The sequence below is a fragment of the Bidens hawaiensis genome, unplaced genomic scaffold, assembly GCF_021521415.1.
Source record: "Bidens hawaiensis isolate Kalapana, Puna unplaced genomic scaffold, B.hawaiensis_p1.1 tig00017140_1, whole genome shotgun sequence".
NCBI classification, from domain to species: domain Eukaryota; kingdom Viridiplantae; phylum Streptophyta; class Magnoliopsida; order Asterales; family Asteraceae; genus Bidens; species Bidens hawaiensis.
In genome coordinates, this window is record NW_027492587.1 from 387,122 (window position 1) to 411,731 (window position 24,610).

At 34.0% G+C, this 24,610-nt stretch overlaps 1 protein-coding gene across 2 annotated transcripts; it reads left to right on the forward strand.

Moving 5' to 3' along the window:
* Positions 1-4,357: 4,357 nt before the first annotated feature.
* Positions 4,358-7,064, forward strand: LOC143553072 (beta-glucosidase 18-like). Of its 2 annotated transcripts, XM_077043133.1 has the most exons (12): positions 4,358-4,552; positions 4,621-4,687; positions 4,771-4,829; positions 4,911-4,986; positions 5,085-5,159; positions 5,240-5,327; positions 5,406-5,658; positions 5,742-5,857; positions 5,936-6,188; positions 6,270-6,372; positions 6,447-6,555; positions 6,787-7,064. In XM_077043133.1, exons 1-12 carry the CDS (start codon positions 4,382-4,384, stop codon positions 7,043-7,045), a joined length of 1,629 nt encoding a protein of 542 aa, XP_076899248.1. In that variant the 5' UTR covers positions 4,358-4,381; the 3' UTR covers positions 7,046-7,064. The 2 variants fall into 2 exon arrangements, with proteins under 2 accessions (XP_076899248.1, XP_076899249.1); XM_077043134.1 differs by lacking the exon at positions 4,358-4,552 and having other exon boundaries at positions 4,671-4,693; positions 6,787-7,062.
* Positions 7,065-24,610: the final 17,546 nt, after the last annotated feature.

Here is a 24,610-nt window from a genome sequence, read left to right on the forward strand (position 1 = left end):
CCGAAAAAAAAACCGAAATTCATCTCGAAACCGAAATCCAAATAAACCGATTCGAATTCTTATTCGGATCAAATCAATCCGAATAACTAATTCGGATTCGGATATGGAATTTTTAAAAATTCAGATATCCGTTTAATCCGAATATAAAACATGTTTTAGTGGTATTTTCCGGTTTGGTATATTTATTAGACTATTATTTGAAGTTTGAACTATAAATTTGTGTTAAGAATAATTCGTATTTTTCAGTTTGTATGTTTATTGTGATTCTAAACTATTAAATGTTAGGAACCAAAATTAGGAAAAAATTTTAGGTTTATTTCAGATTATTCGGATAATTTCGGATATCATCCGAATCTGATCCGAATTGATTTTGAAAAGATTCGGATCGGATAAGAATATTCCTAATTCGGATCGGATGGGATTTTGGACAGGGTTCAAAAATTTTCAAATCTGAATAACCCAAACCGAATAATCTGTTATCCGATCCGATGAACACCCCTAGAATTTAGAACCCGAGAATGGTCAAGAAGCGTAACTAGAGCTCATATCTTCAATCCTTACTCTCTTTGATTGATTTGGACCTTTAAAATCAGATCGCCTCCATAGAAGCCTTCTAGTCGTTCCCTTTTAACCATAACGACCAAAAGCATTCTCAGCCTGTGACCTATAATTATATGAGTGAGTTTTGTAAAGTATAAGGTATGGTTATGAGTGATTGTGAGTAGAGAAAGAGAAAATGTTATATGAGAGAATTAAATTTGGGGTTTAACTGTTCATATCGTATAATCTTTTAATATTTTTAAAAGTGACTATTAGTCAAGGAGATGTAAAAGATAATGATAAATGTATAAAAAAGTATTATTTAATTGATAAAGAGAGTGAAAAAATAGTAATTTCTAGTGTAATTATATGAATATGAATAGCGATTGGGCCTAGAATGCTCTTTGGGTTTAAAATGAGCTTTCCTTCGTTAATGCTTACGGCTCTGTTGATAAAGCTCTGTCTGTCGTACTGTTTTCCTTCGTTAATGCTTACGGCTTCGGATTCTTTATATCTGAAACGTCCAAATCATTTTCTTTTCCATCAAAACCTGAAAATTACTCTATCTATTACTTATCTATAATAATAAGATTTTACAATAATACATTATCAAATATGAGATACTTATGAAAACCATGTGTTAATTCTAACACGCATAACACTCACATAGTTTTTTTTAACGACAAATAATCTCACGTATTAATGTACCATTTTGAAGCTATGTCCAAAGTCGACTCCTCGACCGTCGTGAGACTGTACCCCCTGATGCGCGGGAACTAGATGGAATCCGTAAATCCTCGCTTTTATCGAATATGAATCCAGGATTAAAGCCCTGATTCATCATTTCACCCGGATATCATTCGAACTGAACCTGGTGAAAATTGAACCTGCATCTCTTCTAAGAGCGGACATGCCTCTTGTCACTAGATCAATTTCTCAGAATATAGAACACAAAATCATAACCAACTATTTTTATAAAAACATGTATAAATATAATTATTTATGTATAAAGTTGTTGAAAAAAAACAAAAAGGGTTAATGAAAAGGTTCCATTTGCAGAAATTGCCCCAACCAATTTATGTACAAAGTTAATGAAAGGTCCCATTTTTTTTTTATTTTGTTTTCTTTCACCACTCAATCACTCATTGAGTCATTAAAAATAGATTTATAAGTGATGACGTGATGTTAAATGTGAAAAGATGGTTTTTTAGTGACTCAAATAAAAAATAAAATTAACTGAATTCACTAACACAAAACAAGACAAATAAAGTACGGAGTAATAAGTTATGGTATTAGATATCCTTTTTTCTCTTTTATCTTGGAATATTGGTTTCTAATACTTATAACTTTCATTGATAACACTCTCAACTAATGATTTGTCTTTCACCACTTTTAACTTGTAACTTCTTTTCTTTTGTCACTCCCGAACTTAACGAACCCTAACCCCGTTAGTTTTTTTGCTGACATGGCATTTTTTACTTATGTGGCATGCTATGCGGAAAAAAATCTTGTATCTTCTTTTCTTTTATCTTTAATTGATTTGTGCTGATTTGTCTCCCACCACCCTAACCCCGTGATGTTACATTTTTATCTTTTACATTATGTAACACTAGTTTAAAATATCTTGTATTACACGGGTTTAATAAAACAAATATTATAGAATATTTATAATGATAATCTAAAAATCGTAAATGATAATTTAAGATAATATATAGCCGAAATTACGAATAAGTTGTTAAATAACAATCTAATATATTTGTATTCATTTATGTCTAAGTTGATAAATATAATAAATTAAATTTATGACACCTGCCACAATTAGTTTTTTTTTTTTTATTTGAACACTAACTAAGTAACGCCGGGTACTCCGTATGCGGTCTCCATTGGCTAAAAGTAGCCCGAGCCGGCCACTAGTCCGGACGGACGGAGCCCCTAGCGGTCCACCTATTGAGGGATTCACCGGATACAACCCGACCCCACGCCCATCAAATGGCACGACAGCGAGGAGCCGGTAAAACCGGGTGAGATCAGGACTTGAACCCTGGTCTCATATCTCCCATATAAATTGGTGATAGTGGGGTATAAACTTCCTACCTCCCACTTGTAAAGTGAGTGCTCTACCATTGAGCTACAACCAATTTCCTGCCACAATTAGTTACTCCTATTTATTTACCATGCATAGACTTTTGTGTCAAAATTAAAAAGTTTTAAACAAAATTTACCATTTACACGTAAATGATATCAATTCTATCCTTAACAAAACCCTGTTACTATTGTTTTAGTCAATTGTCAAGGCTACCTTAACGAAAACGAGGAACTACCTATTGAGTAATGGGAAGTGGGCTACTCCCTGAATTAGACTAAAGGGTGTACATGTAATTTTGCTTTTCAATTTATAGTGCCACATCAGCGTCACATCATACCCTATTTCACCCCACTATTTTTTACAATACCATGGAAATGGTCACCAATTTACCAATTCACCACTTCCCTTTTTTTTCCAATAAAATAATAATATTTATATAACTAAAATTAAATAATTTAATATAACTAAAATTAAAATAAAAATAAAAATTAAATTACATTCATTAAACTTAGTTAAACCCAAATTTGGGCTTCAAATACTAAATTTGGGCTTCAAAAACGGCCTGTTAAGTTAATTAAGATTAGCCCAAAACAAAAATTAGACTTTAAAGAAATCAAAACCCTAAAATAGCATCTCATTCTATCATCTTCCTTCGTTAGTTTCTTTTGGAACGTTCTTTTTCTTCTTTTTTTTTTCTCACCTGAAATAATACAATGAGAAATAATACAATGAGGAGAACACATAGAAAAAGTGGGATTCTTTTATTGAAAAAGGTGGATGTGAGCGTCGTTTTGATCGGTGAACTTTTCACCATATTTTCGCCGCTGGGCGGTCCCGACAGTGACGGGGCGGTGTTTGCCGTCGGCACCGGCTGCCATGTCATCTAGAGAGCGACATTTCAATGCCCATACCGTATAGCCTTAACATTTTTATGTGATTTTAAACCGGCCATGCAAACTTTGATTGGGATTTAGATTTTTGTTTATTTAATTAATTGAAAATTATCATCTAAGCAAAAAAATAAAAAGAATAAAGATGATTAAATAACTTATCAAACCATATAGATAAACCTCATCTCTCATATTTTCCATATTAGCTCATACTCCCAAAATAATGGGCACATCCTACCACATTATATGATACATCGTACCGAATCAATCCAAAATGAGCCTACACCATTCGTACCGAATTTCAGGGACATAGCGAATTGCAATCCCGTTCCACGTTCCCGTACCAGAGCGTACCGTGAACCATGTGACTATGGATTTTTCATCCGATGACGAGTCTAGTTCGATAGAGGCGAGGAAGCCGGAAGAGGAGGCGGCGAAGGAGGACTTTAAAATCCTTCAAACTAACATCGACGCCACGAATGAAAAACATAAATGAGCATTGGAGGCGTTGCAAGCTCAGATAGCCGACAAATATGTTTAATTATATTTTTTTCCTTCTTATTTTAGGTTTTAAATTGAGTAATATTTGTTTCTTGTTATTTTTTTTTTCAATGAATGCAACTTTATTTTTATATAAGTTTTAATTTTAGTTGTATTAAATGAATTTAAGTTATATTAAATTAATTTTAGTTATATAAATATTCAATGGTGGGAGATGGTGAATTAATGACCATTTTAAAGTTCCACTCCACACCAAATGAATATGAAAGTGACGGATTGAGCGGAATTAATATATTAGTTCTGATTTTCACCTGGATTTTATTCAAATTTCTTGAGATAAATTAAGAGAGCAAGCTTTAAGAAAATGGGATTAAACTCAGTAGCAGTTTATCTTCTTTTTGTCATTTTTGCTTGTTCTTGGATTGTTGAAGCTTCCATCAATGGCCAAGAGTCAAGATTTAATCAAGATGACCCGATCAAAAGATCCGATTTTCCACCGGGGTTTCTTTTCGGAGCAGCCATTTCTGCTTATCAAGTATTATAAATTGACTCCTTCTCAGTTTTATATCCATTTTCATCTTAAAAGCATGCAATTGTTTGCAGATTGAAGGTGCATATCTTGAAGATGGAAAGTCTCTTAGCAACTGGGATGAATTTTGTCATTCGAAAGGTTAGCGTCGTGTTTATTGTTGTTTGGTTTTGTTAATTTGTAAACCAAACGCATGCTGGTAAGACGGCTGCCATTGTTATCAGGATGTTCAGAAGATGGTGAGAATGGAGATGTTGCAGATGATCACTACCATCTGTTTATGGTATCATTCATACTTGCTCTGCATTGTTATTAATCACAAACAGTTTTTTTATTTAATTATGTGATCTTGGTTTCTTTACAGCAAGACATTGAGTTGATGCATTCACTTGGATTAAAAGCATATCGCTTTTCGATTTCTTGGACTAGAATTCTTCCAAGTAAACTTTCTTAATCATGCCAGCTTGTGTCAAACTCCGTATCTTAAGATCATAGAACTTTTATATGATATTGTTTTTGCAATTAATACTTCCTTTAGGGGGGAGATTTGGTGAAGTTAATCCTCTGGGAATCATGTTCTACAATAAGATCATTAATAATCTTATACTTAAAGGTAAAAAAAAAATTACTCTCTTTAAATGAAAAAAAAAAAAAACTATTCTGGTTTTTAATTAATAAGGCGAAATTGTACAGGAATCGAGCCATTTGTGACAATTTACCATAATGATTTCCCTCAAGAACTTAAAGAGAAATATGGTTCTTGGCTTGACCCACAAATGCAGTATGTGTAAATGTCTATATAACCTTCAAAATCTACAGATATTTCGTGGTTGGGCTATCAGTAACACCTTTCTTGCAGGGACGATTTTATACATTTTACAGAAACTTGTTTCAAAAGTTTTGGAGACCGGGTGAAATACTGGATCACTATTAATGAACCAAACTTACTTGCAGAGATGTCTTATGAAAGAGGAATTTATCCACCGAACCACTGTTCGCAGCCTTTTGGCAACTGTCTAGCAGGCAATTCTGATGTTGAGCCTCTTTACGTTATGCACAACATGTTATTGGCCCATGGCAAGGCTGCAAAGTTATATCATGACAACTTTCAGGCATTAATAAACTTCCACTTATTGTTTCATAGAGTAATTGTTTTTGTAAGTTAGAATCATAACCTCTATACTTGTTCTTGCAGCCAACACAAGGTGGATTGATAGGAATAGTTTCAAACTGTTTTATGTTTGAGCCACTTACAGATAGTTATTTAGATAAAAAAGCCGCAGGAAGAGCCATGCTCTTCTATGTTGGTTGGTAGTATTCTAAACCATGCCTAAATATATATTTTTTAACAAAAAGAATGAAAAAGTTTCAACATGTTAATCCAAACAGGGCGGTAGATCCTCCTATATTTGGCGACTACCCTCAAGAAATGCGTGAATATCATGGAAACGAATTACCAACATTCTCCCAAGAGGAAAAGGAATTCATGAAGAACAGTATTGATTTCATTGGGATCAATCATTATTCGGCTTTATATGCTAAAGATTGTGCTAATTCTAGCTGCACAGGCACTGCTAATCGTGCAATCAAGGGTTTTGTGGAAATTACTGGAGAACACAATGGTGTGCCGATCGGTGATCGTGTACGATACTGATTATTTTGCAATTCTTATGAATTAATTGTACAAAATTAGTATAAAATTGAATGATTTTGCATTTCACAGACATCAATAGATAGACTTTTTGTGGTTCCTAGAGGCATGGAAGAGATTGTTAATTATATGAAAACTAGGTACAATAACACGCCCATGTTTATCACTGAAAATGGTTAGTTTTCTCATAATCAGCATGCGTGTGTTATTCATAATACTATATTAATGATATTCGTGTTTTTGTTTCAGGGTATTCATCACCAAATGTGCAGGATGTACAAGTTGAAGATATTGTGAACGCTTTCAAGCGAATTGAATTCCATCAGAAATATCTTGCTTCTTTAGCTGACGCCATAAGGTGAGTTTGGAACGCGTTGACTTTAAGTCAAATAAACTCTTTTTTCGTGGAAATTGACGTTAAGCTATAAAGTCGGCACGGGTTAACATTCGATTAGGTTGACTTTATTTTGAAAACAACATAAAATATTCATGCCCTTAAGTTTCAAAACAGTTCAGTGTGATTTCAGTACATGCATGACATTAAGCATGAAAGTCAAAAGAGGATTGAATTTAACTTTTTGAATAACAGGAATGGAGCCGATGTTCGTGGTTACTTTGTGTGGTCATTGATGGACAACTACGAATGGAGTCTCGGTTACAATTTTAGATTTGGGTTACACCACGTAGACCGCAAAACATTTGACAGGATACCTAAACTGTCAGCAAAATGGTACCAAGAATTCTTGAAAAACAACAGCCTGGTTGATCATTCAGTAATCAGAAGTCACAAATCATTACTTATCTCTTACAGAAATAGCAACCTTGTAGTTAATGTAACACAAGTATGAGAACAATAAACACAATCTAAGGCATCAATCAAATGAACTAAAGGTTGAACTTATTCAGCCTAATGATTCATAAAGTGCTTTAAGTTACCATTCAAGCTCCACAGTTCGTTAGTAGCCAGATGAAAGCTATGACAAGTATCTTTTATCTTTAGTATAATGCACTATTAAGCAAAAGAGTATCAGGACGGCCATCAATTCGTCGGTAACAAGGCTTATTAACAGGGCATGTGTGTGTAAACAATGAAAAGTACGTAGTTCTTCGTTAGCTAAAGGGATACAAGCGGGAGAGGAATCAAGGGACTATCTAAGGGAGAGATGGTTCTCCATGTAGATAGAGTTGAGATGCTAGTGTGGGTGTTTGTACTACAAATGCAATGCCCCTGGTGAGTTGGTTTTGAAGGTGTATTTATAGTGTTCTTAGTCCTAACTTGTAAGATGGTAAAAGAATGATTAATTTCCATTCAATATATAGGGTTATTATATATGGAGATAAATAGGCCCGTTTGCTTGTACTAAACCCTAATACTATATGTTCCAATACTCTTCCGTAGTCAAAGTGGTAGCACTACTAGAAAATTAGGCAATTGCAACCAAAATTTGCTATCGAAAAAAAACGGTAGCAATTTTAGCGACCGATTTTGCAAATTTGCCACCGAAAAACCTAGTTACTTGACACGGTAGCTAAGCGGTCGGAGTTTTTGCAACCGCTTATTTTCGGTGGCAAAGCGGTCGGAGTTTTAGCAACCGAGTGGCTAAGCGGTCGGAGTTTTTGCAACCGTTTATTTTCGGTGGTAAAGTGGTCGAAATTTTTTTGCAACCGTAGCTAGGCGGCCGGAGATTTTGCAACCGTTTATTTTCAATGACTAAACGGTCGAAGTTTTTGCAACCGTTTATCTACGCGGTCGAGTTTTAACAACCGTTTATTTCCGGTTGCAAATTTACAGGATATCGTTTGTATTAGTTGCGACCGTCCTAACGTATCAATATGAACAAATTTAATAATATTAAAAACTTTGATGGCCGTATAAATATTTTATTCTAGCCGTTCATATTTAAGTATCTGGATCCAACTTTGACCATATTTAAACATATTAGACAGTCAGGTCTCACACTAGTTTCTCTGTATTCTTAACATATCTCTTTCTCTGCAATCCACCCCCAAATCTGCAATCTAGGGTTCATAATAATAACCTCTACCTTCATTTGATCTCCGTTGTTAATTCAATCCAATTCAACTGATCTGTTTGAATCAATCAATCGGACAGGATGTACGGATTCGAAGCGATGACGTTCAACATCCACGGCGGATACCTGGAAGCAATCGTTCGAGGCCACAGACTGGAGAACGAACTCTATGCCGTCACTCAGCTCCACCATGACCGAGGGCAAATTCATCTTGTGGATCAAAACAGATAAGGCTGATATGGATGTTGAAACGCTTTATGATGGAATCTTTGTTGTTATTGTTGACACATACGGTGAGTCAGCTCCGCTCCCGTTGGAGATCAAAACAGATAAGGAATCGAAAGCTAAGACCGGAAAATAATAAACAAGAAACATAAAAGAAAGAACAATAATAATGATCGATAGTAATGAAAATCTCTCTCTCTCTATATATATATATCTATATATATATATATAGGTTTAAGTTCAAGAAGGAAATCAAGTTATTGTAAGAAGTCAATCCAGCCAATCAGAAATTTCCCCTTCTTTTTTCTTTTTAATTAAATATATGGATAGGATGGTAAAATCTCATAGGAAGTATATATGGAAACTACTATTCTTGTTTATGGTAATTTTAAGAGCTAATAGCCATTTTCGTCCATGTGGTTTGCGACTTTCGCCACTTCAGTCCAAAGTTTGATTTTTTGTCAATTTAGTCCTAGTAGTTTTCATTTTTAGCCTGTTATATCCTCCCGTCTAACGGCATCCAAGTATGCCGTTAGTTTAAGGGTATTATTGTCTTTTTCTTTTTAGTTTTAGATTATGTTTAATTTAAATCAGTTTTCTTTTCCTTATAAGACCAAAAGCAGAACGAAGCCCTAGATTATCAACCAAATTGTTCCATCAAAACTCTAGATCATCAATCATGGTTTTCTGCTCATGTGGTTGGCCTACTGTGATTCGTACCTCATATACGGAGAGTAACCCAGGAAGACGGTTCTATTGTTGCAGCAAACAGGTAAGTTATACAATTGTATTGAACAAACATTAGAAATTAGGTTTTTTTTCCCCTAATTTTTGCCCTAATTTTTGTTAATTGCAGCCAAGGAGTTGTGGCTTTGTTGTAAAATGGTCTGGAAAATTCCCTGAAACCGATTAATAGATAATAGTTAGGGGTTAGGGTTTGGAATTCAAGGGTTTCTTTGATTAATAGATAATAGTTAGGGTTAGGGTTAAGGGGTTAATACATACCGTATTCAACGTCTGGATCGAAATCATCACCAGAAGCTCTGGTATCCCACATTTCCATGTTGTTCTTCACTTAATCGCTGGTTCTTCTTCCCTAGTTCTTCACTTTATCACTGGTTGTATGTGAATATCGTATCTAAGTTCTTGTGTATTCAGTTAATATAATAATTAATTGTAATATCTAAAAAGACTATTCAGTCCCTGAGGTAATATCTAAAAAGACACTTCTAGCCCTCAGGTGATAAAGAACTAACGGCATACTTGGATGCCGTTAGACGGGAGGATATAACAGGCTAAAAATGAAAACTACTAGGACTAAATTGACAAAAAATCAAACTTTGGACTGAAGTGGCGAAAGTCGAAAACCACAGGGACGAAAATGGCTATTAGCTCTAATTTTAATATGTTTATATAAATATTTTATTCTTCAGATATAATTAGAAATTTAAAACCCAGATCGTTATCCCTACATACATCTTGAGTCCCACTCATGTTGCTCGAAAATTTTGAACCCCCCCACTCCCACCACCCTTTTCCCTCGACGAACTCGTCCAAGCTTCGTCACTGATCTTATGTTTATGTAGTCATCTTTTTAATGTTATTTTGCATATATAGGTAGCATAAAAAATTACAATGTCGCATAAAATGAAACAATTACACTGAAAGTTTCACTTTTGCAGTTTTGTTAGTTCAAAAAAAATACTAAACACAAAAATAAACAAGTCCTACATTTTTTCTGAAAGAAAGGTAAACACGTGTAACCAATTCTTCAACACTTCTCCAAATCGCAACTTAGGCCAACGGGTAATGTGGTGATCCCAGTCATATCTCTTTAGTTACTATGTTGAACTGAGCCTCCCTCTTTTACTGGGTAAACTGTGAATGCTAAAAGAATATCATTCCGTTTCAACAAATCCACAATAAACAATACCAAAGTTTTTAAAAACGTTAAACATGCAACTAGTTTTCATATTAAAAATATTATTATCAAACACTATACCCTTAATATATACATCACCTACATATCATCATAAATAAATACACAGAGTACACTAGCACACATATACATATACCTAAATTCAATGCTTAAAATTTGAAAACAGTTTAATTTTTGTTTTTCATAATATAGTTATTGTTCATATTTAATTCCTTAACCATTTATAAAATTCAAATAATGGAAGAAAAAAAACATTAACCCAGCCAAACTTAACCTGCACTAAAATGAATTTGCCCATTTCATTTATAAAATTAAGCTGAATCCAATCATTTTTGCATCTCGAGGTTACAACTTATCATTGTAAGAAATATGAATATACCTACACATTCTACACCTACATAGTTACACCTACACTAGTCATCATATTATTTATAATGTACAGTGTAGGAACTTTGAGATTTCCTTAATGGTTTTGTAGAGATATTCCTACACATATATACATACAAATCAATGAATCATTACACTAAATAGACAATTAATTATGCTACACATATGCAACCCATATATTCCTACACAACCATTGATATCCCTACACATATGCAACTTAATTCCTAAATAACCTACACATAACATAATTTGGACTCAAATTAATGCCTACACAGCTTACACAATTTACAGATATGCCTTTCACAACCTACACATAATAGAACGTATACTTAAAGTAACACCTACACTACACAGCCTACCCAAACAATCATTGTAGTAAACAAACATCAAAATACTAGCCCAAAGCATACAGAATAGTTGGTTAATATTTTTTTTGTACCTTTTCTTTCCTAACCTACATATTCTTAAACCAAATATGAAAATTATGATGCATAACATACATACCTTATTCAATGATAGCTTATCCTATAATTTTACTATTACCTACACAAACATCAAACTAAAAATAAAATAAAAACAATAAACTAAATAACGCAAGATTAGGAAAGTTCATGTGTAGGGTACTGTATGATGTGCAGGTTATTATAGTGTTTGATTATATTAAAGTGAAATGTTTATGTAGGGTGTAATTTATGGCTACATTAAAATGAGCATTATAGCTGTTCCAAAAAAAAGCATTTTGTGCAGTATAGTGTAAGGTTTAGGGAGGAACTTAATGTGCGGGGTAATGTATCTGAACCAACTAATTGTTAAAATTTTTATATTAACAATTTCAACAAATAACCTTATTTTAACAATTACCAGATGGTATCCGAAGCATCTGATAGATGTTTCAATATCATAATCTACTTATTCGGACATCTAATTAGGGTTTCGTAACATCTAATTGCAGAAAAAAAAGGATGAAGAACAAAAATCTAACCTTGTAATTCTTGACGGTTGCACCACAAGAAACTGGATTGTTATCAACAAACCCCCCTTATATATGAAATTGCATCATAATCTTCACTTAAAGAGCGAATATTTGTATCGGTTGAATGTTTGTGAAGAATTTAGTCGATTTTTCTAGTTATTGAAAAATGGAAACTGATGAAGGTTGCTTGATATCTGGGTTTTTGATTGAGAGCCATCAATTTCAACGTTTAGCCTTATAACAGAATTACTTCATTACCCTTTTTATTAAAAACTCATTAAATCATTGAACCCGTTAATTACAAAAATGCCCCGTTAATTACAAAAATGCCACGATGATTATAGGCCATTGATTAATTTAATCAAGGGTAATAAATCATTTCTCGCATTTCTTGCAATAAAATAACTTCTCTTCTGAACTATCATATATATATATATATATATAACTTGAGATAAGATACTATGGAAATTACATATACATTGTTAAATACATCACATACGTTATTGAATACAATAAATTATGTTATCGACATTTGTCACAATTCGTCTTTTATGATGTATGGATTTGTGTCAAATGGTCAAGTAATTCTATAACGGAGGACTAAAATAAGAAGAATTTGTAGCAAAAACAACCCTAAAAAATAATAAAAAATCATAACTCAAAAGTTATTAAGAAAAATAAAAATTAAAAACACGAAAATGTTTCCACCGTCTTTCTCGTTCTAAAAAAACCACAATGTTGAGGAAAAAAATTATTGTTCCTTTATATTTGTCATCATGTTTTGTGTTATATTTTGTTCGGCATTGTGTTATATTTTGTGATCTATCGTGACTTTTATATTTATCATTGTGTTTGTTGTTTATTTTCGTCATCGTGTCTTTTTTGTCAACATTGTGTCTTTTCGTCGTCGTTTTTTTTTGTAACAAGAATGACGGGAGAAAAATTTTAGTTTTTTTAATTTTTTCGTTACTTATATATATATATATATTGAGTTATGATTTTTTAATTATTTATTATGGTCACAAATCATTCTCGCACTTCTCATTTTTGTCTTTTAATTTCTTCATTGTGTTAAAAGTTTGAAAACTTTTAAACAAAATTTATCATTTGCACTTGGGCATTATCAATTCTCTTTGTAAAGATCTCAGTTTCTATTATTTTAGTTGACTTTTCAATGGCTTTTTTAGGGGGTGGCATTGGTTATCCCACTCCACTTCACCCCTAACAAATACTCTCTCTAGCTTTAGCATTACGCCATTGTGTTCCTAACCACCCCTAAACCCTTACAATGGTCATCCAAATATATTTTTCAACCATTTTTATTCGACTAATCTAACTAACTTATTTTCAATTTAAAAACACAATATTAAATTAAATAAATAAAAATAAGATAACATAAAATTCATAATTAAAAAAATACATCATTGATAAAAATAAACATAAAACATAAATTAAAATACCAAGGTCGTAATATATAAAATTATTCCTCCATATCGAATTCGTTATTGGAATCCGAAACTAGAAGCACAAATGCAATTGGAGCGTAAAACGTGGGATGATGTTTAAGAAAATTCCATACGGCAACATGAACGAAACCTCTATTCGTCACTTGGTTTTGTTAGGGACGGCGTGCCTCTAAATATGATTCGTCATTGGGTCGCTCTCCACGTGCTATTATGTACAATTAGTGGAATCTCACAACCTTCACTTTCAAATCCCTAAACTCTGAGAAAACTTAATGTTTGGTACGACCAGGACTACCAAAATGATTTTGAAAAACGTCATGAACCGTTGTCTAAAAGTTGTTTTGTTGTTGCACGTTATTGTGGTCCATCACATGTATCCAAGCCATTGCCAAAGCAACATCATCTTCGGTCCAGGGATTCGGGCATGCATATGATGCCATTTGTTGATTTGATCTATTAAGTGAGACATGAGAGAGAATTAAATGAAAGAGTGAAATTTTGTGTTAGTTGTATACGGATTGAATTTACATGGTAAATTTAATTTTATTATTATTTTTTAAATGACCACTGAACCGGTAATATTATCGTTGGAGGTCTTAGTGTGCTCGACGATTACAGACCTCTCAAGAGTTTTTTTTTTCTACAGACAAGGGTGGGGCGGTATTCCTAGCCGGGGCCGGAAGGCACCAATGGCCACCCTGTGACCACTTTGTCCGCCCTTAGAGCATTCACAATTCATTCTCTATCAACATCCATATAATTACAATTAAATCACTATTTTTTCTCTCTAATTTTTAATTAAATAATGTTTTTATACCTTATCATTACAATTTCTCTTATCCACTCACAACCACACTTAAAAAATATTACAAAATTAAATATTGTGAACAGTGCATTTCCAAATTTACTGATGAACAATACATTTTCTCTCTTCTCCACTCACAATCACGTCCTTCACAAAACTCATGCATTCACAAAATACAAAGAACATTAAGGAAGCGGGCTACCCATGAATTAACATAAAAGGTTATTTTAAATTGGCCATCGAACTTTGATAAGGATTTAGTTAATATCTATAACATATATAAACGAAACATTTAAAAGCTCTTTGGTTGCTTCATACATTCTTTCAAACCATCAAATTGAATTATTTGTAAATAGAGGCTTCTCAGGCATTTGACATGAATTCAGGGGTATGGGTCTCACCAAACCCATATATTCCTTAAATGGGTTACAACATCTCATTAAATTATAAATTAATCTCACAAAATATTTGATATGAAAATCCTATAGAATAGGAATATACTAAAAATTAATATATATTTTTTACTTTAAAAAGATATATATTATTTATAATTAAAATACAATTTTATAGTAAAAAAATAAGCGCATCATGGGTCTCAACAAACACAAATAGCTTTTAAACCGGGTTATAACATCTCATTTATTTGTGAAACCCTTTTATCATCAAAATACTAAGTATATTATTAACTTCAGTACAATAAATAAAATTAAAATCCAAAATTTATATAAATATTATAAACGAATAATGTAAACAACCTCCATAATACGGGGAATAAAAGCTAGTGTGTATATATATATATATATATATATATATATATATATATATATCCTTTTTTCAATCATAGAGCTCTACTCTCAATATTTTATTTCCCCGATTGCAAATTATCATGTAAGCAATTTTAGGATGCAATATATATAATAATGTATCGCGTTTGCATCGGAAAACATAGATTTGGTAATCACGTAACAAGTTTATGGGTGTTCATTGTTTGGTTTGAAGCCGTAAAACTGTTGAAATCGGTCATTGGTATGATTTCACGGTTGATTTTTTTCTTTAGCTTTTGGCCAACCATTTTCAATTTTCAATTGTTTGGTTTCGTTTACGGTTACAAAAAATTGTTACTAACAATTTGGTTCATGGTTTAACTTGAAAACATCAAGACCATACCGCAAACATCACTACGCAAAATGTTATTTTTTTAACTAAAAAAACTATAACAATATCATACTCAAATTAAAGAGAAAAATATGCTCGTTTTTATGGTAAAATTTCTTAAAAAAAATATTAACGTACGAATAATTTATTAACATTTAAAAATCATGGGGGAAGTTGGGTTAAAAGTGAAAAATATAAATAAACATTAATGGTAATAATTGTAACTATACATTAAATTTACAAAAGTTGATTATACTCGAAAGGGAAAAGTTGTAACTATTTTAAAAAAAAGTTAAAAACACGTGAGTTTTGATATTGTAATGACCTTTTTGTCCTTGTTTAAATTTGTACTATGTGCTTCATTACTTATAAATTACTTAAAAGACGTGTCTTAATTTGCCCTAATGTGATGTATTATATATGGTCAAGTTATTATACACAGGGAAACAAAAATGAGAAGGATTTATAGCCATACAAAAAAACCTCTAAAAAAAAATTTAAAAAAAAAAATAAATAAATCATAACTCAAAATTTAATAAAAAAACGAAAAAAGTAAAAACATAAAAATGTTTCCACTGTCTTTTTCGGTTTCATAGAAAAAAAACACAATGGTGAGTGAAAAGAGTCAGGTGTGTCTTTTTGTTTATCATTGTGTTTTGTGTTTATTTCTTCGTTGATTGTATCTTTTTTCCTTGACATTGTGTCTTTTTTTCTTTATAATGTGTTATATACTTATATTACTTAACATTGTACAATATTTTGTTCGGCATTGTGTTAAATTTGACGATCTATTGTGTCTTTTTTTAGTTATAATTGTGTCTGTTATTCATTTTCGTCATTGTGTCTTTGATCTTAGTATTGGGTCTTTTTGTCGAACTTTTTTATTTTTTATAATTTTTTTTGAAAGGGAATAATGGCGGAAACATTTTAGTTTTTTAATTTTTTAAAATTTTTATTTATTGAGTTATGATTTTTTACTAATTTTTTTTATTAATTTTAAGGAGTTTTTTTATGTGATCATAAATCTTTCTCACACTCCTCATTTTTGTCTCCCTTCGTATTTTAACTTTACCCATATTATATATAGTAAATATATATAGTAAAGATAAGAAAAAATAAATCATAAAATATCCAAAGAATAAATATAAAAAATGATAAAATCCATATGAAAGTGATGAATTGATCGGAATTATGTTGCTAATATCTTGATTTCATTGGGATCATTCATTAAATATTCTGATTTTCAGCCGGATTTTATTCAAAATTCTTGAGATAAATAAATTAAGAGAGCAAGTTTTAAGGAATGGAATTAAATTCAGTAACAGTTTATCTCCTTTTTGTCTTTTTTACTTGTTGGATTGTTGAGGCTTCCATCAATGGCGAAGAGTCAAGATTCAATCAAGATGACCAGATCAAAATATCCAATTTTCCACCCGGGTTTCTATTCGGAGCAGCCCCTTCTGCTTATCAAGTATAAACGGACCCCTTCTCAGTTTTATATCCATTTTCATCTTAAAAACATGCAGTTGTTTGCAGATTGAAGGTGCATATCTTGAAGATGGAAAGTCTCTTAGCAACTGGGATGAATTTTGTCATTCGAAAGGTTAGTGTCGTGTTTATTGTTGTTTGGTTTTATTAAATTGTAAATCAAACGAATGCTGGTAAGACGGCAGCCATTGTTATTACTTATTAGGATGTTCAGAAGATGGTGAGAATGGAGGTGCTGCAGATGATATGATGCATTCTCTTGGATTAAAAGCATATCGTTTTTAATTTCTTGGACTCAAATTCTTCCAAGTAAACTTTCTTAATAATGCCTTGTATCATAATTGATAATTCATCTCTTTAGTTCACAAATATTTCAAATAACATTGCATTTGTAATACTTCTTTTAGAGAGAAGACACGGTGAAGTTAATCTTTTGGGAGTCATGTTCTATGATAAGATCGTTGATAATCTTATACTTAAAGGTTAAAAAAAAACCTTGTTTACTACAAAAAAAAAACTGCTCTAGTCTTTAATTAATCAGGCGAAATTGTACAGGAATCGAGCCATAAATTTGTGACAAATCACCATAATGATTTCCCTCAAGTACTTGAGGAGAAATATGGTTCTTGGCTTGACCCACGTATTGTAAGGCCCCGTTACCGGTAGTCCTACTTTGGTGTTGGATTTACTCATAAACGCAGTTCTAAATATCAGAGTTAATAAAAACTTTCGCGGAATAATAAAACTTCACCCATAACATTTTACATAACCATCAAATCATGTCTTATAAAACATTCGTAGTCAATTAAAACAAAACATAGTCTTTAAAACATCACAACATTTCTTCGAGATGCCAGTATCTTCGATTCCGTGCCATGTGTCTTCATTCACGCGAGCTGCCTCAACCTATTTGCCTGCGTGCATACTAAAAGTCAGCTACGCTGAGTGAGTTCTAGTTAATCACATAACTTACTTTTCATACACATATACGTGCCCGAAGGTACACATTACATACATATCATGTTTAGCATTCGTCCATACACATTCATATCTAACCATACATTATAAAGGGCGTTTCACCCTACTTACCTCGGATATTATTAGGGTCCGGTCACCTTTCATCCTCGGATATTATTAGGGTCCGGTACCCTTCATCCTCGGATATTATTGGGGTCTGGTACCCTTCATCCTCGGATATTATTAGGGTCCGGTACCCTTTCTTCCATAGCTTCATACCATACCTGTTATTAAATACTGTTCCTGACAATACGTGCAATCTCCGAAGAGCGTTCACGTACCATTAACATATCATACGTACATTATGCATATATATCATATATATTCATACATGCATCTTATCTTACATCATACATGGCAATCACATCTTTAGCTACCACCTGACGGTACATGCAATATCCGAAGATCGTTCACGCACCGTCAAGCAATCATCATACATAAATCATACAAGGCATACACTTACCACTTAAGGTAAGTGTATTAACTATCACACCGAGTATGCACACAGCCCCGAAAACATAACAAGGAAGTGGGGCTAGAAACTCACCTCAATGCGGTTGCGTTCACCGTTTACGGTTATTCCTTTCTTGAGCTGTGCACGACTAACTGTATAATAATTATACGTTTCAGTAAACTATCACTACACATATCGTCTTTCTAGTTTAATTATTACCCTCAACGAACGGGGGTCCGGGGGCAGCGCCCCTGGCAGCGGGGTTCTAGGGGCAGCAGCCCCTAGCGGGGTCCAAGGGGCAGAGCCCCTGGCTGGGGTTAAGCTGCCAGGTCAGCTTGGAAAAATTTTATTTTCATTAACAGTCTTAACACATTTTCCATTAGGATTTTGAATCATTAAATAATTTGCTACATAAAATCCAAGGGCTTCTTTGTAATTAAATCATTCTTTTCTAAGTCCAGGGACCATTCTGTCATTCTTTCAAAGTTCTGATTCGTCACTCAGTCCTTAACGAATGGGAATTCATAACGAATTACCCATTATAGCGAATCTGCCTTTGTAACAAATCAGGCATCGTAACGAACTGGTCCCTTTAGCAAATTGAACCTTAACGAACTGATCTGGTCAACGAATGAACCCTATAACAAATGGGGTTCATTCGTCCCTCCCTTAGCGAATGGCCTAGTTCGCCCTTATTTCCTTAACGAATTACATGCCAGTTCGCTAATCTTTCCTTAGCGAATCGGCTGGCGAATCACATCTATTTCGCTAGTTACCCTTAGCGAATTAGGGTTAGGTCAGAGAATGTCGGAAACATTCTCTGACACGCTAACCTCGTACCAGCCGCCTTTCCGGCGCCGCCGCCGGAAAAACGCTGTTTCACCGGAAAAACGAGATCTAGCTCGTTTTCCACCGTTTTTTTCACCGTTTTTCGTCTCGTTTGATCCAGATCTGAGCTAGGGTGACCCCTAAGCTCATCATAGGTTCGGTTTATACCCGATTCCACCCGGATCTCGTGACTTAAACGGTTTAACGGTGTCGGCTCGTCGTTTCGTGACTATATCTAACAGTTTAAGCTCATACAATATTAAACTATCATTACATTGGGTCGGGATCCGTTTCTTCTTCTATATTTTGGCTAGAGAGAGAGAGGGGGAGCTTAAGTGTGTGTTTTGAGAGGTGTATGGAATATGTGTGAAATGAGAAATAAATGGGTAATTAAGGTTTATATAATTATGGATCATGGGCTTAAGCCCATGGTCCTTTCCTCTTTCTTTCATAACCCAAGTCCATAACCTATGTCCATTGACCCAACACTAGCCCAACTCCTAATAACCCATACTTTCATTTATTAACCGAAACCCGAAAAACGGGATGTTACACATATAGGGTATGTTTAAATGTTTATATAACCTTCAAAATCTACTGGTTTTTCGTGTTTGGGTTATTAGTAACATCTTCCTTCCAGGGACGGTTTTATACATTTTGCAAAAACTTGTTTCAAAAGTTTTGAAGACCGCGTGAAATATTGGATCACTATCAATGAACCAAACGTGCTGATAGAGATAGCTTATGAAAGAGGGTCTTTTCCACCGAACCACTGTTCGCAGCCTTTTGGCAACTGTCTAACGGGCAATTATGATGTTGAGACTCTTTACACTATGCACAACATTTTATTGGCCCATGGCAAGGCTGCAAAGTTATATCATGACAACTTTCAGGCATTAATAAACTTCCACTTCTTGTTTCATAGAGTAATTGTTTTTGTAAGTTAGAATCATAATCTCTATACTTGTTCTTGCAGCCAACACAAGGTGAATTGATAGGCCTAGTTGCAAGTTGTTTCACGTTTGAGCCACTTACAGATAGTTATTTAGATAAATGACGTAGATGTCGTGCTCTAATAATAAACAAGTATTTATAAAGCTTAAATACCTATAACTAGTACAGGTAAATAAGGTCGTCTCCACAGGAATCAGTGGAGAGTGCTAATCAAATTCATAATTTATGAAATATTAAACTAAGTGGACAAACATTCTCAAGCGGTTTGAAATATTTGTTAAGCAAAAACAATGTTACTTTGATTTGTAAACAATTATGAGAAAATAACCAATCTTCAGGTTTCAGGTTGTGAAGCAAGCTGGACATGTAATTAAACATATTTGGAAATCTCTTTGTTTGAATTAATAAGCAAAAGACTAAATATTTGGCTTTGCTGATTATCAAAACTTAATCCGAACAATTGGCACAGCTGAATAATAATCTAATTGATTACCAGTGTGTTAGGTATTGATAAATGAAATCAATGTTATGGTTAATGATAAACGGGTCAATGATGATAAGAACTCAATCCTAAATGATTATGACCTCAAACCAATTAACTGATACAATCTTAAGTATTCAATTACGAATAACTGTTTAAGCACACAAACAAACGTAACGATTCAACTAACCGAAATGATTAACCAAATCCAAATCCAATATTAAGGTTCAAAATACCAAAAAGTCTAACCACAAACACAACCCCACACCCGGAGATGGTCACAGAAGCTTTAGCCTAGCATAAGCATCTTGAAAATCTTGATTCTTGGTTGAGATGATGAGAACATGGATGATTGTGCTGAGTGGTAGGTGTTAGGATAGTGTATGATGGCTCCAAAATCGTCCAGGTATGTTAGGGTATGAAGGATCTTCGACCTAGGGTTTAATCGTGCTTAAATATGGAAGAAAAAAAAGAAAAAAACGATTTTCCATCAGACCCGGCCGTAGCCTACGGCCTGGCCACCGCAGCCTACGGCCTGGGCAAAGCCTACGACCTCTGGTCACTGCCTTACGGCAGCTACAACACCAAAACACCGTTTCTTCATAAAATCTTCATTTCAAGTCCGTTTTTGTCCCCGTTTGCGGTCACATCTTCGTATTTCAATTCTCTATCATATCATATATCATTACTTTCATTTCCAATCCATCCTAAATGATCCAAATTAGCTCCTTTAAGCTCTGATCACCTGTAAACATAAAACCAATCCAAGTACTTGTGTTCGATACATATAAACATGTAAACACACAATATAAAACACTTAAAACACGCTATTTCATCCTTAAATCAGTCAAATAGCCGCAGAAAGAGTCATGCTCTTCAGTGTTGGTTGGTAATCTTTTAAACCATGCCTAAATATATCTTTTCTAACCAAAATAATAAAATTTTTTCAATATATTAATCCAGACAGGTCGTTAGATCCGCCTGTTTTTGGTGACTACCCTCAAGATATGCGTGAATATCATGTAAATGAATTACCAACATTCTCCCAAGTGGAAATGGAATTCATGAAGAATAGTATTGATTTCATTGGGATCAATCATTATTCAGTTATATATGCTAAAGATTGTACTAATTCTGGCTGCATAGACACTGCTAATCGAGCAATTAAGGGTTTTGTGGAAATTACTGGAGAGCGTAATGGGGTGCCAGTTGGTGATCATGTACGATATTGATTCTTTTGCAAGTTCATGTGATGCTTATGTTTGTTTTTTCTTACTTCATCCAATATAAAGTTGAATGATTTTGCATTTAACGGACATCAATGGCAGATTTTTTGTGTTTTCTAGAGGCATGAAAGAGATTGCTAATTTTATTTAAAAAAAGGGTAAAATAATACACCCATGTTTATCACTGAAATTGGTATGTTTTCTGACTATCAGCATGTGATAAATTATGTATGCACAAGTAGTTAGGATGACAAATCCCTCTGACTTCAAATGGCTTGGTTATGAGCAAGCATAGATGGCTCGGTTATGAGCAAGTATAGGAGGCTCGGTTATCATGAACAAGCATAGAAGACTTAGTTATGAGCAAACATAGAAGGCTCGGTTATGAGCAAGCATAGATGGCTCGGTTATAAGAAAGCATGTATGAATCTAGTTCTGAATTGATTTATAGACAAATATAGAACAAGTAAATAATGAAAACGATAATTTAAGATAATATATTACTAAAATTACGAATAAGTTGTTAAATAACAATTTAATATATTAGTAGTCATTTATGTCACATAAGTTACTAGATGTAATAAATTACGTTTATGCCATATGTAACAACTCGGATTTTTTAAAATTAACATTATATATGTGGCCCGACCCGCTTTTATATTCGAGAATCTTTATTCAAGAAAATATTGCGTTATTCGAGTTAACATTTGTTATATTATTATTTATTATTATAATTATTTAATATATAATAACTGCTGTTAATATTTATTAAGAAACATAGATATTACATCAACATAGCAGGTAGGCGGGCAACAAGCTGCGCCGCCACCCCTTTCTGAATTGCAAACCCTAACTTGCTAAAGACATATCCCTGCCCCTTTGGAGTCGACACATTGCTATGCACAACCTGTTGGACCCTGGTTAGGAAACAGATAGCTTCCGGTGCCAAGGAGCCAAAGGTATCAAAAGCCAGAGGGACAAAAACATGTTGGTTCTCTTCGCAGGCTTTAGCATGTTTCTCCACCTTCTTCGTTTCAGCCCTTTTCATTGCTTGCCCAGCTACAAACCCATTATCCCTCAAACCAGCTAAAGGAGATACCCCTGTGAGGTCAACACAAGCGTGTTTTCCCCCGGCCCAACCAAAGACGAGCAAATCTGCCGGTCGTAGAGTGGATCTCCCTTCCGTGGGGCATGTAAGGAAGTTTACGGGGGCTTCCTTTTTAGCTGATATCCCAGCTCGCCTTAAGATGTCCCAAAGAACGTCCCGCACCCAATCATGTCGGTATTTGAACCCAGGCATCTCCTTGAAATGAACCGCATGCTCTCCGAATTTATCCAGGCAAGCCTTACGGCAGATCGGACATGTTTCGTCTTCTGGGTACATTGGGACCATCAAACGGTACTTAAGAATGGCCCTATAATCGACCGCAGACATGCTAATTTAACCCTATTTTGATTCCATTTCTATATCCAAGGTCCTATTTGCAAAAATCTGAATATTATTATTCATTAACCCAATGACCCGATTAACCATTGACCCGTATCTAGTAAACAGTTTAGCTATCTTGCTCCCTAATTTCGTCGATAATTCAAAATTAGATTGTGTATATGATTCTCCCTTCTATAATCGGCCTAACCGACTTATTTAATTAGGAAATCAAGATCTTGGCTATACGAAATTGATTGATATACTAATTCGGCTATAACCCGTTTATCAATAGTCATTGTAACAATCTTTAAAATCCAATTAAATTGATCTGGACTATCCTCACTCGGGGTGTTTTTCGGGTTCGTTTTTCGGGTTTCGGGTTTTTCGGGTCGAGTTCTTCGGGTTTTAAAGTTTTAAATCTTGACCCGAAACCCAACCTGAATCTCTCACGGGTTTTTCAGGTTCGGGTAATTCGGGTTCAGGATTTTTCGGGTTGGGTTAATCGGGTTTCGAGTATCCTAGAAAACAAACCAAAATACAAAAAAAATTAAATGCTAGAATTAAAACAACATATTATTATTTGCTTGTAAGAAAATAATCAAATAATAAATCAGCATAACTTGATAAAGCAACTCAAAAGAATAGTAAAACTAACTCGAACTATAATCGTCTTCTATCGGGTGTGTGATTTAGTTGTTCGATAACGGTTGCTATTAGTAATAAACTAGAAACATAAATTAGCAATTAACAATGGATCAATAATAGTTGAAATGACAACAATCGATTAGGACCAAATTCTGATGACGTTAGTGGCTAAGACTAAGCTCATTATACCTAAATATATATTTAATTTCAAAACTAAAAGTTTATTCGGGTTGACCCAAAACTTATAAATCAAAACCAAGAACCAACCCGAATTACTTCGGTCGGCTTCAGGTTAGTCTTTTCTCGGGTTCGGGTTTTTCGGGGCGGGTTAGTTCGGGTTCGGGTAACTGTTTTCTCGGGTCGGGTTTCGGGTAAAAGTGACAGCCCTAATCCTCACCTCGCCGTCAACAATACCACGTAAGTCTAATTTGAGTTTAACGCTCTGCAAATACCCTGTTCGTCAGCGTTTCTGGCTGCAACGTGTTCATCATTGTTCACCCTTGTTGGGACTGCAATTGAGGTAATTAAATGGTGCGTTTGGATCAGTTTAGCTAGTATAATCAAAACCTTAAAACAATTATAATAGTAATTAACTGGTTTGATTGATTTGATTTGCTAGGATTCATTTAGCGATTTGGGTTTGAGTCTGTGTATTCTTATTTCACATGTTGAAGCTTATAATCATCCAACCCCCTAGCCCAGTTGGCTAGGAGGGTCCGTGTTAAGACCCTGGTGGCTTGCGGCGCGGGTTCGAGCCACCTCCAACTCGAATTTAAGCAAATATTTTTGGAAAATCTCTTGGTTTAGTTTATTAAATTCTTTAATCACTAAGTAATATTCTATATATTACTGGACAGGTGCCCGCGCGATGCAGCTGGTTGCATGCACAAACACAATCGAACGTGTAA

Bases quoted from the DNA above. Each gene is read 5' to 3' on its own strand.
- LOC143553072 (XM_077043133.1), top strand. From the start codon at position 4,382: ATGGGATTAAACTCAGTAGCAGTTTATCTTCTTTTTGTCATTTTTGCT. The intron at 4,553-4,620 runs GTATTATAAATT...AATTGTTTGCAG, and splicing joins CAGCCATTTCTGCTTATCAA to ATTGAAGGTGCATATCTTGA. The intron at 4,688-4,770 runs GTTAGCGTCGTG...CATTGTTATCAG, and splicing joins TGAATTTTGTCATTCGAAAG to GATGTTCAGAAGATGGTGAG.